At 35.6% G+C, this 19,058-nt stretch overlaps 1 protein-coding gene across 1 annotated transcript; it reads left to right on the top strand.

Annotated features, from left to right (window-relative positions):
* Positions 1-54: 54 nt before the first annotated feature.
* ATAD5 (ATPase family AAA domain containing 5) lies at positions 55-18,340 on the top strand. Its single transcript, XM_054846472.1, has 23 exons — positions 55-280; positions 1,206-2,998; positions 3,326-3,413; positions 4,003-4,167; positions 4,698-4,836; positions 5,312-5,396; positions 5,853-6,034; positions 6,846-7,003; positions 7,303-7,456; positions 7,733-8,026; positions 8,199-8,295; positions 9,016-9,095; positions 9,196-9,341; positions 9,464-9,614; positions 10,088-10,258; positions 11,292-11,410; positions 12,327-12,420; positions 12,644-12,708; positions 13,621-13,801; positions 14,586-14,773; positions 15,065-15,897; positions 16,639-16,803; positions 16,993-18,340. Exons 1-23 carry the CDS (start codon positions 215-217, stop codon positions 17,069-17,071), a joined length of 5,493 nt encoding a protein of 1,830 aa, XP_054702447.1. The 5' UTR covers positions 55-214; the 3' UTR covers positions 17,072-18,340.
* The last annotated feature ends 718 nt before the right edge of the window (positions 18,341-19,058 follow it).

Raw genomic sequence — 19,058 nt, 5'->3', positions numbered from 1 at the left:
GGTGTGTCACGTGGGGCGCCGTGGCACCGCCCCCTTCCGCGCGGAGGTCCGAATCTTGTCCCGCGCGCGCTTTTCTGCCCGCCTGGCTCTCGCTCCTGTCAGGTGCCTGCGGCGGCGGCCATCGGGCGGGCGGGCCGCGGCGGGGCCGCTCCATGGCGCTGACGTGCGCCTCCCTCCGCGGCTGAGGGCTCCGCTCCCCGCCAGCGCCCGGGGCATGGTGGGTAGGGTCGCCGTGGCCGCGGCGGCCCCCTCCCTCCCCGGGAGAGACGGCGACGCTCAGGTGGGGACGCGGAGGCGGGCCGGGACGCCGCGCTGTGAGGGCGGAGAGGGGACTGGCGGCGGTCTTGGGGGTGCAGCGGGGCGGCCTGGATGGGGGGCGCCCCTTTGTCATTCGCGGGTGATATAGCGCGTCTGGTGTAATGGGGGGAGGCGTAAAACGCCGGCTGGGCGCGGCGGGACGGCTGCCCTGCCCGGTGCCCGGGAGCGCGGCGCAGCCCCCGGGCGAAGCTGTCACGAAATGCCTTCTTGGGGCACCTCGGCGGAGTCCCCGATAGCTTTGGGAAGAAGCGTTTTTAGTTTCAGATGATGCGAGTTCAGTTTTTAATGAACGAGGAGAGTTATAAAAGTCTTTGTGAGCCATCTTTCTTGGAGTTTTACAGATTCTCTTTTATGGCTTGAATTATGATATGAAATAAGAACTCTCGTGTATTCGTTTTCTTTAAGTATTTTAAAAGGTGTAGTTTCCTCTTAAGATATGTTAGATGCTTATGGTAGGATCATACATCTTTAAGTGATGTTGGAATTCTCTGCTAAGAGCTCTACAAATGCTCTGGCAAACATTTCAAGGTAACTGATAGATCTTCTGAATTGAAGTAGACTTTCTGAACTCTAGTATTATGAAATCTCTGCAGAACTGTTCTGAAGACCTGTGGTCGCTTTCAGTTTTGGTGGTCTTAAATCTACATGGGTTGGTTTGTTTATTTTTGAAATGGCAGAATCTTTATTTCAAGCTTAAATAGCTTTTGAAAGCATGGAGATAAAGTTGATGTGCACATAGAGTCTTAGCGCATTGATATGAGTTCTTCATCCTCTGAAAATGTACTAGTGTCACTAATATATACTGCAGATACTATACTGCTTTATATTACCATACGAAGTCATCTTAAGTTTTTAAAAACTAAGATTAACATTGAACTTTTTTATAGCCATGCAAGAAACGGCGAGAGGAAGATAATTCTGTAAAAACAATCACAAGATATTTTTCACCATTAGCAAAACCAGTGGATAAAGTGTTGTCACCACCAAAACCCAACAATATATTGGATTATTTTAAAAAGACATCTGTAACTGAGAAAGCTACAATTGGTAATATAGCTGGAGAAAATAAAACACCATTGGATGCTGATGACAAAGACTGTAAGTCACCTTTTCAACCACCTTTAAAGCGGAAGAGGAAAGGGAAGAGAGGTAATTTAAATAATAAGCTGATAGAGATGAAAGAATCTGAGCATGAATGCGAAATAGAAATTAGTAGTGATGACAGCAGAGAAACAACAGGATTGAAACAAGACAGTAATGATTTTATTGCTACTTGTACTTTAGTTGGCAAAAAATGTGTAGCAGAATTAGCAGAAGATAATGTGCAAAGAAAGGACCTCTCAAATGTTGTCATCGACACAAAAAATGTGAAGAAAGATGGTTCTCAATTAAATGGAAGAAAAAATAGGTTAAGAAAATCAAGGAAAAGGAAGCACAAAGTAAATATGGATTCTGAAAGTTTTTCATCTGAAAACCAGCTGAATGAAAAATATAAAAAGGAAAGTGAAGATAAGAAAAAAATGGTATCTCCTACAATAGCAGAGTGTGATGCTACTATTAGTGACTCCAGTTTTGAAGTTCATACGGATGACAAGTCATCACAGGTAAATAACAGTATAATAACAGTGTCATTTGAGGACTTCTTGAAGAGTCAGGGAGAAAATAATGTAGATCATGTTGAAGAAGATACAAAGCCAACAATGAAAAATTCTGCTACAGCAAATGAAATGGACAAAAGTGATAGTATTAGTGACCCAGAAAAGTGTGAGGAATCTCAACAGCTACCACTTAGAACAGTAACTGTCCTTGCACAAGTTCATTCCGTTCCTCCAAAATTAGCTCCTTTACATAAGGAGCCAAAAGGCTCTAGGAAAATAGCTTCCATTTTTTTGAAGCAGAAAAGATGCATAGGGGAAAAAGAAAGTAGCCCACCCCTCTTGGACAGTGAACTAACGGAACAGGTTACTCAGAAAAGAAAATCTAATGTAGTTATTGAGGAAGAAGAACTGGAGTTAGCTGTACTAGAGACTGCAGGCTCAGATTTTTTGAAGCCAAAATGCACTCTGGAAGAAAGGCATCAGTTTATGAAGGCGTTTAGACAACCAGCATCAGATGTAATAAAAAGTGGAGTTAAAAAGGCACCTGGAAAACAAAAGCAAGCCATTGGAAAGTCTTCAAAAGAAAAAGAAGGACCTGAAGATGACATTGCTTCAAATAAAGGATTAGAAGGTGGAGTACCAGAAGATTGTGTAGACAAATATACACATTCTAGTCCTGAAAACAATAGAACTAAACCCAAAAGACCTAAAAAGTTTCAGAAAAAAGGAAACAGAAGAAGGAAGGCTTCAGAAACTAAGGAAATGAATGTCTCAAATATTAGCAATTACAATGAAGATTCAGGAACCAATGTTCTTACTAAGGAAAAAGCCTTAGATTTAAGAATTTCATCAAGTCCAAAACTCAATGAGTTAAGGAGGAGTTTAAGGCAGAAGAAAATCAAAACATCAAAAAATGTTACACCTAAAAAAACCAGGAATAGAAATACCTTTTCTGCTGATGAATTAAGTGGCTGTCCTTTTCAGACTTCTACACCAAAAGCAAGCAAGCAATCCATGAAGAAAAGTAACATGTATAAAGCTGAGGTGATTACAGTGCCCTTCGATGGAAGCAGCCCAATAAGGTAAACATTTTAGAGGATGTTCTACCTTCTTGCACTTTGTTTTCCTGCAAGTATTTTAAGAGTAAGACATAATTATAAAGTGATTGGAATGCATACCAAAGCTGCATGAATACTGATCATGTTGGATAATAATACAGAAGAACCAAAGGTGATTCTATAAATGTGATTGCTCTAAAGGCATTAATAAAAAGCAAAAAAACCACCATCAATTGCAGGGTTGCTTCTGTTTGCAGCAGTGTATTTTTAAAGGCTTTTGAAAATGAGATTGAGAGTAACATTTCCCTTTGTTAAAAAGTAATCATTTCATAATACTTTTTCCCTAATTAGAATGAGGTTTACACGTATCAATGCAACTACAAAATCAAATAAAGCTGAAGCCACAAAAAATGAAGAGTTTAACTCCAAAAATATAAAGGTAATTTATGTAACAGTTTGTGTTTCAGTATTTTCTCCTTTACTACATGCATATAATTGTGTTTATGTTCAGTATCATGTGATAGTCTAATGTAATACAATATGACAGTTCTCAGATGCCCTATGGAAAGAGAATATTACTGTGATTTCTGATAGAATTTGAGATAGTTTCTTGTACAGTTATTGTGCATTAGATTTTAAAATAGGTGTTATTAGTGTAAATCTACTTTTCATATGAGAAAAATCCAGTAAAATAGTATGCTCGTGTTCTGCAGATTCTCAGGATGGGACATAGTATTTGGACACAGCAGAACAGCTTATGCTTAACAATGTGCCTGCCCGTATTTCATTTGTTCTGTGGACAAATTGGAGGATCCCCATGTAGGGCTGTCATTCCCTTTTGAGAACTATTTATATCATCTGGTTTGCTCCTCCTCTTTTCCATTCTTTCATTTTCTTCTTGATACCAAAAAAATGTTATAAAAATCATATGCTTCTATGAATTTGAAAAAATATATTACTATCTTAAATACTTACCAAATATATTGCTATTAATTGCTAAGTATTTTGGTTCTTTTGTACTTTAACAGATAATCTCTACTTCTAAGAATATATCCAAAGCGAAACAGCTGATTGAAAAAGCAAAGGCTATACAACATAATAGATCAAAGGTTAATGAAGACTTACCAGCTCCTGTGAGGCGCTCATCTCGACAGCAAGCTCTTGCTGAAAAGAAAAAATTACAAGAAAGTGAAGTAAGCCTGCATACTTTGTAGGGGAAAAAATTATTTTGATGTTTTAGTAATTCATTTAAGCAACAAAAATGTTTCTATCTTGCAAACATTTATTTTAAAGAATTAAATAAGGTAAATATCAATGCAATAGTATGGTAAATGTCAAATAGTAATGTTAAAAATGTCCAGGCATAGACTGGAAAGCTCATCCTAATGCAGCACTATAACATGTAGCAGATGGTCACACTCTAGAAGTGATTGTTTCTCTTTCCTAATGGACAGCAAGGTGTCTGTTTCAAATGTGTATGGTTTAGACATTTAAATTTAGAGGAGTAAGTAATTCTGACCTTCGTTTATATATTGGAGATCTTATACTATTTCTGTGTAGACAACAGTAATAAAAGTATTATATAATCTTCAAATTATACTTGCTAATTTCTAAGCTCTCTAGCATTTTTTTTCCATTTTCTCCATACCGATCACTAAATTGTATTGTTAATAAAGGAGGAAAAGTTGTGTTTCCTTTCTTATTTTATTTGCTTTCCCTCTAGGAATCAGTAGTAATTTTAGATTCAAGCCTGAGTAATGCCACTGCTACAGTGCAGAATGTGAAGCAAAAGAATCTTCGGAGCTTAAATGATGTTTTGGGGAAAAAGTCTAGAAACTTGAAGGTTTCAAAGAATTCAAACGGTAATTGGGTTTTACTGAATATGTTTAATTTTTATTACAGTTATTGACTATTACAGGTTTATTTTATAAAGCTGCCTTTACAGGGCATTCATCTTTTCTTCTTTTTTTATTTATATAATATTCCAATATATACCTTTTATTTTTATGATATGAGTTAATAGTGCAGAGGTTATTTACATGTGCTGCTTTGATTTTTTTTTTTCTTCATTCGGGGAAAAATATGTTTGTTTGAAAAACTGCCAATACTATACCATGTTTTGTTGTCTTCTAGTTTAATGGGGTTTTTTAATGTTATAGAAGATAACATCTATAGTGATGAAATAAAACTATAATGAATTTTGTTAAAATACTCAGCTTTCCCTTAAGAGATTAAGGAGATTCCCTAATGTTATTAAATGGAACATACAGAGAAGCAAGGTTAGAATCCTGTATCAGTGTTAATCTGATAATGATTTTTTTTTTTTTCTTTTTAAAGGAAAACTGGGATATCCACCTTCCTTCCTAGGCAGAAATGCTCAAAAATCTGCAGGTGAACCAATTGTGATCTTTGATGAAAGCAGGTCAGTTTTCAAGATTCCAGTTGCTTAAGAATCAAAATGTATTTCAAGGTTACTTTAATGTTCTCTCATTTTACAAATTTAAATACACTTATTGAAATGTGTTATAAAAGTTCATGGTTTTTATACTGTTCAGTATGTTAATCTGCTTGTAAAATTTTGGGTTTTTGGAGAGTTCCTCAGCCATTGTTGAGAAATTTTAGCTAGTTGAAAATGTAGTTCATGACTGATTAATAAGAAATCCTAAATTCAATATAAAAATACAAAATTCTAAGAGGATTATTTTTAAAACTCTAAGACAAAATTTAAAATAAATTTAAATTTACTACATTTAATATTAGGAGTTCTCCCAGACTATTTTTTAACTTGTATGTAGAAGTGAATGCGATTAAATTCTGTTGTAAGCCTTACATAGCTGGTAGTTCTAATAATTTTTTTTATTTTATTTTTTCATTAAAGCCAAGATGCATCTGAAAATTCCCAAGATGATGATCAGTTCAGAGCAAAACGTGAATTCTTGATGAGTGGATTGCCAGAGTCACTGAAAAGACAGATTGCAAAGAAAGCAGCAGCAATGGAAGCATACTCTTTTGCAAGTTCATGTTTTAAGACTGTTGTCCATGTACAGCAGAAGGATGACTGTAAGCTTTTGTTCAGCCATTGTGTAAATGTATATAACAATTTCTAGTAAATCTATGCAGAAACTATGCAGAACTTACTATTATGACAGGAATAACTGATAGCTCCCTCTTGTTTTGTGTCTCAGTAAGAAAACAAAACTTAGAAGCCTCCAGTGAGATGTTTTTGAAAACACAATTTACAAATTAAATTGATGCTGAAGTAATGCATACATTTATGGGCAAGCATGCAAAATTCTTAATATTTAGTCAAAAAAGTTAGTCTTTCAAGTTCCAATTTGGAGAATAAAGATCATGTTGGACTGACTGGGGCAGAAACCATTTCTTTCTGACAAAGGCAAAATATTTCTCAAAAGAGAAAAGAACAGCCCATTTCTTTACACTAAGTGAGGGAGTGTGTTCCAGTGTTCTTATGAAAAGGCATGACAGAAAAGCAGAAGGTAGAATAGCACTTAACAGAGCTTATATTACAAACCAACCAATAAACAAACAAAATCCTCGATGAGCATCTGTCCTACAGAGACCCAGTGAGGGCACAGGTTATTTAGAGCAAGCAGAGCCCAGGAGCAACTTAGCGAAGAAATGTTGTAAGCAAAAATGTGCAAATTTGTTCTGCTTGTGGGAGGTGGAATTAATAAAGATGAAAAGTAGATGCAGTGTAAGTTAAATAAGCTTGGCTTTGACATGATAAAGCTGTAGTTAAAAGAGCATTTACTCTTATTTACTGTGGGATAGTCTTGTCTGTGACTGTATCTGTTTTGTTAACAAAAGTTTCCTCTTTTTGTTTTGTTTTTGGTGGGGGGTTCTTTTGTAGGCTATCCCATGTGGAAATTGAAATCACCATCATGTCCTCTATTAACTAAGCTAAGGAAACTGAATACTGAAGTCACTAACGTCACAAAAATTACTCTCTCACTTGGTGAATTTTCCACTGTGAATTCAAAACTAACTGGAAACTGTTCTGCACCTGTGGTTAGTACTGTAAAGCGGGGACTTGTGTCACAAGATAAATGAAAAGAAAATTGATATTGTTTTGTTAGTTGTTAGGACTTCTCTTACTTTAAAAGATTCTGTAGTTTGAATCTCTGTCAGTCCAGGATTTTTTTTTTTTCTTTTGTGTGATTTACCCATTCTGCATCGTAACATTAGATGATTCTTAAGGCTTTCTGCTAATCTCTGGGCTTAACAAGACAGCTACCAATTTAAATTATGCAAAACTGTCATTGTTCTGTGTAACGTTTTCAAGTAATAATTTTTTGTGTGTGTTACAGCTTTCTGGCCACCGACCAGTTTTTTCTGATACATTCAGAAAAGATTTACTAGATGAGATTATGTCTTCTAATTCTCAATTTCCTGTGAGAAAATACTTCTACAAATTTCTGAAAAAGCAAACGGAACGGTTGGGTTTTGAAAACAGTATACAAGGTTAGTAATCTACATAGGGAAACATAAACACTCACTCACACCTCTCTGGCCTAAAAAGGCAACTTGCAATTTTCAGAAATGTTTCAGTGAAGGAATACTGTTGTTGGAAATAAATTGGTCCTCTTGTTGGAAATAAATTGGTCCTCATGTTTTAGGTAATTTTCCCCCAAATTCTTCAAATATGGCTTAAACAAATGTATGGTTTTAACAGACATAGCTTGAGATTTTAAAAGGGTGTGATTTTTTTTTATATATATATTTTTTTTTTCTCCTTAGAAAGCAGAGATGGCACTGCAAATTCTGAGGTAAATCAGAAACATTCTGACAATTGGAAGGAAACTAAGAGGAAAAGGAAAGAAACAGAAGACCACAAATCAAAAAGAAGAAAACAAATTGAAGGTACAGAGACGGAAATAAAATCCAGAGTTTCCAGGAACCTTATTTCTCCCATATCTGGAGAAAAACAAGCAGAAACAGGACAAGCCATGCATTTAGGAAAAAACAAGACCCAGAAATCAGATGTTATGACAGAAGACACTGAATGTTTATCAGAGTCAAATGCACTTTCAGGTAACTGCATTTCCTGTCTGATGTTAATTCTCTTTGCATTGAGGGAATGGATGTGATGTATGTCAGCCTTCCACTGTGATGCAAAAATCATACCTAGTCTTAATATTCTACTAGACTTGATCAACTCTTCTGCATGAAGAACTAACTAAAACGGAGAATATTTTTTCTGTAGGTGTTGAAAAGGAAGACATGCTCTGGACAGAAAAATATCAGCCTCAAGATTCCAGTGAACTTGTAGGGAACAAGAAAGAAATTGAAAGGCTACACAGGTCAGAAGTGGGAGCATGGAGCCATTCTTAAAATAACTCAAAACATCGTATCACTTGATTATGCTCAAAGAAGCAAAGTCAATTATTTTGCACCATGCTTGAATAACACTTGCAGAGTGTATGTTTGTGGCCTTTGTTTTTTTACTTCCAAAAAGTTGCAGAAACAAATTGTCAGTTGGTGTGAATGATCTTTTGGCCATAGTTTCTTTTACAGTAATACCTTGGTAGCTTGTATGGTGTGGCGCAAAACAAAACCACACGTGAAATGGTACATTAGGCATGCACTGCCTCTGCTTTTGACAGTAATTTAGCAGTCTAGTCCATCTAATGTATTGTGCTTTCAGTTAATTTTATGCATGGATTTAAGTTATTGTTGTGGCTCTTACACAGAATTTAAAGATCCATCTGACAAACAACACTAAACTATAAACCATAAAGCGTTTTCCATAGTTTGTTACAGTTTCAGTAGTTTGCCAAGTGACTTGTTTCTATACCAATCAAGTAACAGAACAGAGAATGAAGAAGGAATCCTTTTTTACAAAAGAATCAAACAAACCCTGAGCATTTTTTTAATTTTTTTTTAATGTGAAAGGACTTGATAAGTTTGAGAGGGATAACAAGTGGCTGATGTCCCCTAGCTTAATGTTCTGTTCCATCTGAATTTGGTTCACTTTATTCAGCAGTAATTTTTATTTTTTGTTCTGTTCCTTCCTTTTACAGTTGGTTAAAAGAATGGAAAAAAAGAGCTGATTGGGAAGAAAAAAGACATCAGAAAGGGGAAAAGGACAAAGAGCATGAAGGTACTGATAGAATTAAAAATTATATATATACACCTTCCCTTTGTTAAAGTTGGCATTAAAATTACATGAATCCTTTATTTTCTTTTAAATAATTCTACAGATTCTTTGGACAGCCTTGACTTTAAAGATAATAAATCTGATATTGAGGAAGAGACTAGCCTTTGCAATACAGTTCTGATAACTGGCCCACCAGGAGTGGGGAAAACTGCTGCAGTATATGCTTGTGCTCAGGAGCTTGGTTTTAAGGTTTGTGGGATCCTTTCCTTAGTGCCATTTTTCTTATTTGTAGCTAGTGATGTGAAAGTATTTGTATTACAAGATCTCCGATTTTTTTTTTTTTTTTTAATGTAAATTAAATACCATTGCAGATATTTGAAGTCAATGCCTCTTGCCAGCGTAGTGGTAGACAGATACTGTCCCAACTGAAAGAAGCTACTCAGTCTCATCAAGTGGACAAAAAAGGCGTTAATGCACATAAGCCTTGCTTTTTTAACAGTTGTAGCAGTGCCAAGTCACCAAGTAAGTTTCATGGTTATATCTGGATTGTTTTGTTTTGTGGGGTTTAGAGGGTTTTAGAGGGTTTTTTGTTTGCTCGTTTGGGGAGTTTTTTAGGAACTGAGTTCCCAAAACAATTTTTAAACATCAGTTGTCTAAAAAAGATAGCAAATCTCAGTTTATCTGGCCATAATAATAAGAAATGCTCATTTGCTTAACACAGCTGCATACCACAGTAAACAATTATTTTCTCAAAATGACTGACTCTTGATTATCTTATTTCTGTAGTGGTGGAGTAACTGCTATGGCACTTGAATAGAAAGTTGAACAAAAAACATTCCCTATAACAAGAGAAAAGTAAAATAAGCAGAAATCAGCACAGTAAACCTGGTTTATACGAGATAAAAAAGTCCTGGGATTTGCTCTAAATTTGCTGGAGAAATGTCAGTTTGAGATTACATTTCCAGCTCAAGTTTAATATAAAACATATCTTACAGAAAAAATGTATTCTCCAAAGAAAGTTATTTCACCAAGAAAACCTCCACTGTCACCAAAAGGAGCAGGATTAAAACGAAGCTTGCCCCCTAAAACGCTTGCAAACTATTTCAAAATTTCTTCCAAACGTAAAGGTAATGATGGAGCAGTAACATCTCAAGAAAAAAATAAAGGTAGGTATCACTATTTAATAATTATTTACTTTTGGATATGGAAATGCTACACTGTGCTACTGTGTGTGTGCGTGTGGAGCTACATGGAAAAGAGTAGAGCAAACTTACTACACTCTAACTGCCAGCAAAAGTTGCTAATTGCATCACAGATACACTTTGCATAGGAAGTAACAACTGTATTATAGGGGAGTTAACTAGGGTACAGACAATCTGAAGTTCAGTAGACTTTCCTTAGTTTGGTGTGTTTGTGTTTGGTTTTGTGTTTTCTCCAGAGCATTTAGGTAAGAGAAGATAGTTTTTAATTTATCTCTAGAAAAACACACCTTTACATTACCTCACCACCTGTTTCAGATTGGTGTGGAATAGTCATTGTGCTAGGTGGGGTGTGTGTGTGTGTATATATATCAATAGAGATAGATATATCTCAAAATTAGTGCCACAGAATTAAGCAAATAAATAAAGCAAATAAATGTTTGATTACAGACTGTGGATTTTAATACATAGAAAGGCACGCTGAAATCTTTGTGTCTCTTAACATTGGAAGGTATATTTCCAAATGTTTCATGGGATCAGGAGTCTTAAAGGCAGGTTTTTAGAAAGGAAATAATATATTTGGACAACCAGTGTTTTTGCAGAGACAGTACAGAGGAATGCATGAGCAAACTGCTGCATAGAATTGGGGCAATCAAGTCTAGCCCTTGTCTTTTCAGGCAATCATATTGCATTGTCTTGAAGGACTTACATCTACTCCTGTGCCCTTGAGACATCGTAGATCACAAACAGGTTAGGCGCGGAATTAATTTTACAAATAGCCCTTCACCAAACACAATTGAATTCCAAGCAAATTTGTTGCATTTTTCTTAAAATAAGAGATATCAGAAAAGGATGTGGGTCAGATTTCTAAGTTTTTGTGTCAGTTTAGATTTTCTTAAGCAGTTTATATATGGGGTGGTTTTGATACCAGTGTCTAGAATGCATATTAGGTAGTTTCAGTCCTCCTTTACTTCCTGCTCAATTCTTCGCCTATCTGCAGGAAATACTCAGAATTCACATGAAGAAAAGAAAGATGCTCAAATTAGATCGATAAACAAAGAAGTAGAAAGAGAAGAACACAACAGAAAAAGTGCAACATCTCTCATTCTTTTTGAAGAGGTAAAATTCACGTGAAATAAATTGATGCAAGCAATATGTCCTTTCATTATGCTTAAAGAATTTAAGGGGGTTTTGCCCCCTTCCTCCTTGAGAATTCTAGGTAGATTCAAGTGTGAGGATTATCAACTTCTTAAAAATTAATTCAATGATTAATGATTTCTTCCTCATGAGTACTTTTTTAACGATGGATATAATTTTACAAAGTTATCTTAAAAGATCAAGAAACTATCATCTATCAACAGTTGTTCACTGTTGGAACAGTTTGCAGGATTCTGCTAATTTAATTTGTTTGATTATGTCAAAAGCGTTGGTTTGTAATTTTACACTACTTATCTGCATCGAGACACTCTAAAAGTCACCATTAACACCCTAGTAATTACAAAACTTAAGCCCACATTAAATTCTTTCTGGCCCAAAAATGTCTTTTGAGTCTTAAGCTAAGAATAGAAAATTGCAGCCAAGAATGTAATTTTAAGTAAATAAAGGTGGAGTAAATAAAATGTTGCCAACTGTGGGCTGATCCTACAGATCACTGGTGCAATTCTATTAAAAAGAAAACAAAAAAAGAAACTTCAAAAGCCACCTGGATGTGGTCATGGGCAGCCTGCTCTGGGTGACCCAGCTTGGGCAGGGGGCTGGACGTTTTGACCTCCAGAGGTCCCTTCCAACCTCAACCAGTCTGTGATTTTTATTATTTTTATGCTTCAGCACAAAAGACTCTAATCGAAGTGGTGTGTGCTAACGGGTGAACTTTACCTGAAGCATGTCTACTGTCGTTGCCTATGCCAGTTCTAGAAATCTGTATTAATGTTAAGTCTTAGTCAGTAATGACTAAGTCTTAACAGTATGACTGCATTCACAGCTTGTAGCTATCCTTAAAGATACTGATATTTTGTACTCCATTTGTTTTCTATAGGTAGATATAATATTTGATGAAGATGCAGGATTTCTAAGTGCAATAAAGACATTCATGGCAACTGCAAAGAGACCTGTCATTCTTACCACCAATGGTGAGTACTGTCTGCTACAGTAATTAGGCTTTACAAGCAGAAGAGTCTGTTTTAATAAGATTGTTTAAATGGTTGAATACAGCTCCTCAATGTAAAATTAAATGAGTGGAGACTATAAAGCAAGTATTTTAGAGCAGTATGTTTATCCAAATACTAATGGGTGAAGAAAGCAATTAGTTTTGAACATAATGTCATGACAGTTCACTGGTATCTCTTTCTATAGATCCAACATTCAGCTTAATGTTTGATGGCTATTTTGAAGAGATCAACTTTAGAACCCCTTCCTTGGTAAGTCTGTGCTTGCGGATACATCCTAAGCAAGTAATTGTCAGCTAATCTAGGTTTGAAATTTAAATGCTGGTGTAGGTTTATATTTATCTGATGTAATATATCTGTTTCATCAGAAGACTGTTTTTGGGGGGGTTTATGCAAGGATGTGTAGGATGTATTTATCTTTATATGTAGAATTTTGTATACTATCCTAGAAGATTTATTTTCTGAACTAGTTAGTATTTCAGAGAATTACAATAAGAACATCATCACTTAATTTAGGCTTTAGGATGTAGTAACTAATTTCATAGATGAAATAGTTTTATTTGCAGCTAAGTGTTTATATTAAAGGAATAACCCATAATATTTCTAGAATAGTTCCTATACTTTTTAATGAGTGAACCAGTACTGGCATAGTCAGCCTTCAGATCAAAACTATTTGCTATACAGAAAGCAATGTATTATATGAAAAACCTAAATAAATGAGAATCAGAAGGGGCTAACTTTGGAGAAGGGGAACTTTTTTAATGTGAAATTGAAAATCTTTTGGGCTACCAGACAATTGCAGAGTTGAAAGAAAGACAGAAAAACTTTTAAAGTTAATATAGCTCACTAAAACCTGCTCACTGGTGATGAGAAGCAAGGTGTATGTGGTTTTAGGAACACAGGCAGAATATGTGTGTTTTGTTTGGTTTTAATGAGTTGAATTTCTAAATTTAACTTCATTCTCCGATGTGGACTGTTTAGATTTGGTAGCGTATTTTGCTTTTCTATAGAGGTCTTAATGTAACTGTAATTTAATAAACTAATCTTCTGTATTAAAAGGAAAAGTATATTGCAAGCATAAATAGAATAATTGCTTCTGTATGACTTATTGCAGTCTGATTGGTAAAAGTTGTTTTCGGTGGTCTTTGTCTAACTGTTGTTTAGATAAATGCTGCTAGCTATCTTCAAGTGCTGTGCCTAGCTGAGAATCTACGAACAGATGTAAAAGACTTAGCTGCTCTGTTAACCACAAATAACTGTGATATCAGACAAAGTGTTCTCTACTTACAATTTTGGGTTAGAAGTGGAGGTGGATGCTTGAAAGACAAATGTTTGGCACATCATGGTAGGTTGATTTAATTTAATTTTTAAAAAATAATTATCCATCTTTGGTTTCACTTAATCAAATGAATCTTTTCTTAGACATGTATGAATAGATGGTAACTTTCTGTAAGGCTCCTAAACTTTGGCTAGGGTTTTTCAGGGGGGGTGGGGGGAGTTGGCTACTTCAAAGCCTTGTATATATGCATAAGGAACTAAAAGTTTTATTTTTATTGCACCTGTTTATTACCCATCATTATGGTATTTAATTATCTCCCTTTCCTCTTCTGAGTAGCAAAATTGGGAAAAGCAGGGAGCCAATAGTAGTTTCCCTTCAACTCAGAGTTTGCAGTTCTTTATCCATTTAGCTGAGTTGTAGGTAATTCACCTAGAAGAAACAGAATTGAAAAAAAGGAGAAAAATTGGACAGCTAGCAAGCAGGCAGCAAGGGTAAGAACTTGGTCCCAAAGGATACAGGAAGAGTATTTTCAACAGGCGTGGGTGTGTGAGACAGTGTGTGAGCGAGTGGAGGAGAAACACTAGTGGGGCATAAAAGGAAGAACAGGCTATTTCAAATGGTTGTTGGCAAAGAAGGGAGAGCGGGCAGGTTGGCAACACTTAAAGAAATGAAATGGGGATGATGAATGGGGCTGGGGATGACTAGTTTCAGTTCCTATATTCATTCAGAACTGCAGCGAGAGGCAACGGTTAGGGTATCCTTTATAAAAGGAATTGGGACAAAAAGGGCAAAAATCAATTTCTTGATGCAATTTGGTTTTTTTCAAGTAAAGCATGTTATCTTTTTGCAGGAGGAGATGAGACAAATAAAGCACATCATGTAATTCATTCTGAAAAGACTACTGATTCCAAGGTTGATTTTTCTCAAGCTGATGTACATCCTCAGGAGTTCCCAAAATGTGACACAGGCTGTGTAGAGACCTTGCTTGGCCTTAAGAATATCCTCTCGCCTTCAGAAGATCTGTTTACATTTCTTAAGGTATTTTTGTAGTTGACTAGCTAATACTTTGAATGATTGCTAGATAATTGAATGTAATCATCACTATGAATAGCGTCTTCTTAGAAGCAAACCTTGTTGAAAAGGTTTGTTGTTGAAATTAGGGGATTCTGTCATTACTAAGCAAAATCTGAACTGGGGCAGTCTCATGCAAGCAAAACAGTCTCTCACCTCATAAAAACAAAGCTAGGAATATGACATTTTCTGTAATAAATTTTTTTACTTTTTAACAAACAAAGTATTAATAAATTTTTCACAATTATTATTTTACAGCACAAAATTACAACCATGGATAAATGGAATAAATTGATGCAGCTTCTTACAGAATTCCAGATGAAGAAAGTGGATTTTATATATAGTAATCTTGAACTTATTCTTCCCTTACCAGTGCATATTCTTTCAAACCAATCTGAAGCCTCTAACTCTACACTTGAAAGGACTGCCATAGCTTCTTTGAAAAACAGATCTACCAACAGTTATTGCTCTGGAAAAAGGAACCCTGGAAAAAAGTCTAAAAAGACAAAGAAACAGAAAAGGCTTGATATATTGGATAATAGCGACTTATTTGATATTGGACTGAACTATTCAGCTGAATTCCTAACTTTGCCATCGGATAGTCCTATATCATGTGCTGAAGTGAATAAAGAAGAATCAAAATCGTTGATGAATAAAGAAGAAAAAGAAATTAAATCTAAAACCTCAGCAAATGAGAAGAGGTCTGCTCTTGTCTTTCAGTGTCTGAATTCACTGACTGAATTTGTGGAGAACATGTCTTTCTTGGATTGCTGTGTAAACACTAATACCAAGGAACGACTGGAGTTTTCTAAAGATGAAGGATTTAATTGGACAAATGGCAAAATAAAAAATGGTCTTTGTGATGAATTCAGTATAGAAAATACTGATTGGTGGAGTTCCCAGAGCTGTAGTGAGATAAAGGCAGCTATTGAAGCGCTCAGTTTTAACAAATGTTCTGTTAGTATTTCACAAAACTTGGAATCTTCTTTGAGTACCAGTAAAACACCTGAAAGTGATCAGCTGGAGGGACTTACTTTGCATATTTCAAACACAAGAAATGATGTATCCTTCAGTCAGTCAGCTGATTCAAGGTAAGATCTTGCTAATGTTTCTGGAATATAATGCAGTTACTTGTCAAGAAAAGCTTTTCACAGGGTGTAGGACTGTTTCAGATGCTATGTATACACATTCATACCAATATGAATGTTGTCAGCATGTCTCAATACATTGCTGTTGGTATGTGTGTGGATATGAAAGATTGTTTTAATATAAACAAGTCATCATACCTGAAATGAGCGTAATAGGTGAATAAAACCTGTTCAAGTGTCTGAATAGGAAAATAGTTAGACTCTTATTTCTGTAAGTTAGTACCCAGAGAAGAAATGTCACTGTGGATCTAACCATCTAACCTGTGACCAAGTTTGGCCAATATATCACGAGTTATACGTTGGATCTGATACTGACATTCTAACACCAATGGCGTGACACTTTTTATTTTCGAAGACTACAGATGCTTTTGGTTACACTGTCTGACAGATGTACTACATCTCACATACATAACTAGTTTGTGAAGATGTCCCCAGATTAGATTCCACAGTTAAGCTAAGAGCATTGGCCAAACTGCTGTCCCTCGTTTCTGTCTGAGCATAGCATTGTGATGCTGCATAAGCAGCACATGATAAGAAGTTGAAGGTATCTACTCCATTGGGATGCAGTTTTGGGCATCAGTATGTTTAACAGAGTGTTAAACCAGTGGATTTGATCTCAAAGGAACAAAAGAGGCACTACACATTCTTGAACAAGAAACAGTAAAGCTTCATTCTTCATTTTAGCATTCACAAAAAAGCACAGAAGAGGCTGGCAGTCATCAGAACTGTATTTTCCAGAAGCCCTTTAAACCTGGGTAATAAGCAAGCCAGCATACTTGAATACCTCCCCACTCTTCGCAGCATCTGTAGGTCTGAGATGCTTAAAGAGCAAGGGAAGACTAAAAGAAGGTAAGTTTTGGTTTTCCTAAATCTTGCTACATTTCAATATATGGTGTAGTTAAGAATTTTTAGCAAAATGTTTTGTCAAATAATTCTAGACAAGAAAGGTGAACGTTTGCCTCTAAATAATAAAAGTGCTGCCTTGTATTTGGAAATAACTTTGTCCCCTTATAGTCACTTTTACTTTTCTTTTTATAGGTTCTTGCATTATCTTGAAGGGATTCATCTCGAAATATCCAGACAAATGATAAACGGTCTGTCTTTGGACTTCCCTTAAAATTGCTAACACCAGAAATACTTTGTGCCTAATGGTGGTATTCTCACCATAGTTTGATTTTAATTTTTTTACCATATTATTTTATTGTATATTCAGAGCCATTTGTATATTAAATTTCTATAAGTATTTAAAATAATGTATATATCTATTGTCATGATATTGCTCTCCACAACTGAAATGTGGGTTGGTTTGGTGCTTGTCCAGTAAGTGCATTTATAATATTAAATGCACAAACTAATCAATGGGGACTACTTCATCTTATCTTTCTCTGAAATTTGTGTATCACATAGCAAGAAGTCCTTTTGTAATGAGCAGCTGTCACAACTTCACCAGCAAAGTTGCTTTTTTTTCTGAGGAGACCGTTTTATTAAAATAAGCTTGTTTCTTTCAGAATTTGCAGTTAAATAACCTGGGGTGGTAGGGGGCATGGAGAGGATGCCACAAGTCTTCTAAAATGTAAATGACTATAAACAGCTCTTTGCAATAAAGACACTGTTACGCAGTCATTACAAAGCACTATGCCTCAATGTACATACATTTGTACACATTGGTTTAATTTTGTTATTTACAGCTGTTAGATCTGCATGTTAGTCTCCTAAAAAGGTAGAGAAAATATTACTGTAGCTCAAGATGGACTCAGATTAGGCAAGATTTTGTAAATAACAATTATTTCAGCGATACTTTGGTTTCAGTAATATTTAACTACCAGTCCTGTATATTGTGTTCTATTTTTATACTTCATTTTGTATTTGACAAGGCTTCAGCCTGATCATTTGTGATTGAATATGGTTTTATACGACAATAAATTTCTGAGACTTTGCTACAATTCTGAATGTTTCTGTTTTATGAAAAGTAAGACTCCTAAACTTAATGTTTTCAGTCTGTAAAGATGATGTGTAAGGGTTTTTTTAAACTGGAAATATTTCAACCATGTACTTTTCCCCTTAACACTGCAGTTGGACTGTTCCTCTTCCTCAAACTGAGTCAGATTGGTGCCATGCAGTGGTACTCTGCTTACCTCAATATTTCTGTAATAATAAGGAAGGCCATTTTCTAGTACATTTTGTTCTCATCTTACATTTTTCATGTCTTAAAGATGTTCAGGAATGAGAAATATTTATGGAAACACTAAATTATTTTAAGCTTCTGCATTGTAGATAGTAATCTTTACAGCTTACTCTTTCAGTAGCCTAGAATTATCAAATAAGAATGAAATAAAGTGGTGGCTGTTAAAATATTAATGGTTTGTATTGTTGTGTCAATGGTCTAAGCAACTCCTGTACATTTTTTTAAAAATAAAAAAATTTGAAAATTTTAAATTAAAAAAGTAAAAGTATATCTCTTCACTGCTTTATAAAGGCAATCTCAATCTAACTACATTACAGTGGGGACCTACATAAATTGGAAACAGGGCCTATAAAGTATTATTTTTTTAGGAAATTAATGGGTAACTTAAAAGACATAAAGTAGAAAGCAATGAGAGACAACTTACCTCCTTTCGAAGTCAACTCAACAAGAAATTTTTTTTTATAGAATCTCCAAGCCATGGTGTCCAAATGGTAAGCTGGAATTCAAAACAACTCAAGCTAATTCAAATGAAAGATACTCTACTTCTGGTGATTTATTTGGCTCTGATAAACTAGCAACTTTGCATTTTTATGTATCAAGTATGAGCATCTTTTGTATGTGTCATCGTTTAACCCAGCAGGCAGCTAAAACAACCACACAGCCATTTGCTCACTGCCCCTGTGGGATGGGGGAGAGAATCGAAAAGGAAAAATGTGTGGGTTGAGATAAAGACAGTTGAATAGGAAGAGGAAAATAATAATGATAAAAGAATATATACAAAACAAGTGATGCACAGCACAACTGCTCACCAACAAAACCAATGCTCAGCTAGTTCTCAAGCCCAACTACCTCCCAGCCAACCTCCTAGTTGTATACGGAGCATGACGTCATATGGTATGGAATATCCCTGTGGCCAGTT

This window comes from Grus americana, chromosome 18 (assembly GCF_028858705.1).
Source record: "Grus americana isolate bGruAme1 chromosome 18, bGruAme1.mat, whole genome shotgun sequence".
Taxonomy (NCBI): Eukaryota; Metazoa; Chordata; class Aves; order Gruiformes; family Gruidae; genus Grus; species Grus americana.
Note: the sequence above shows the minus strand (reverse complement) of the source record. Positions and strands in the feature narration are given on the sequence as shown.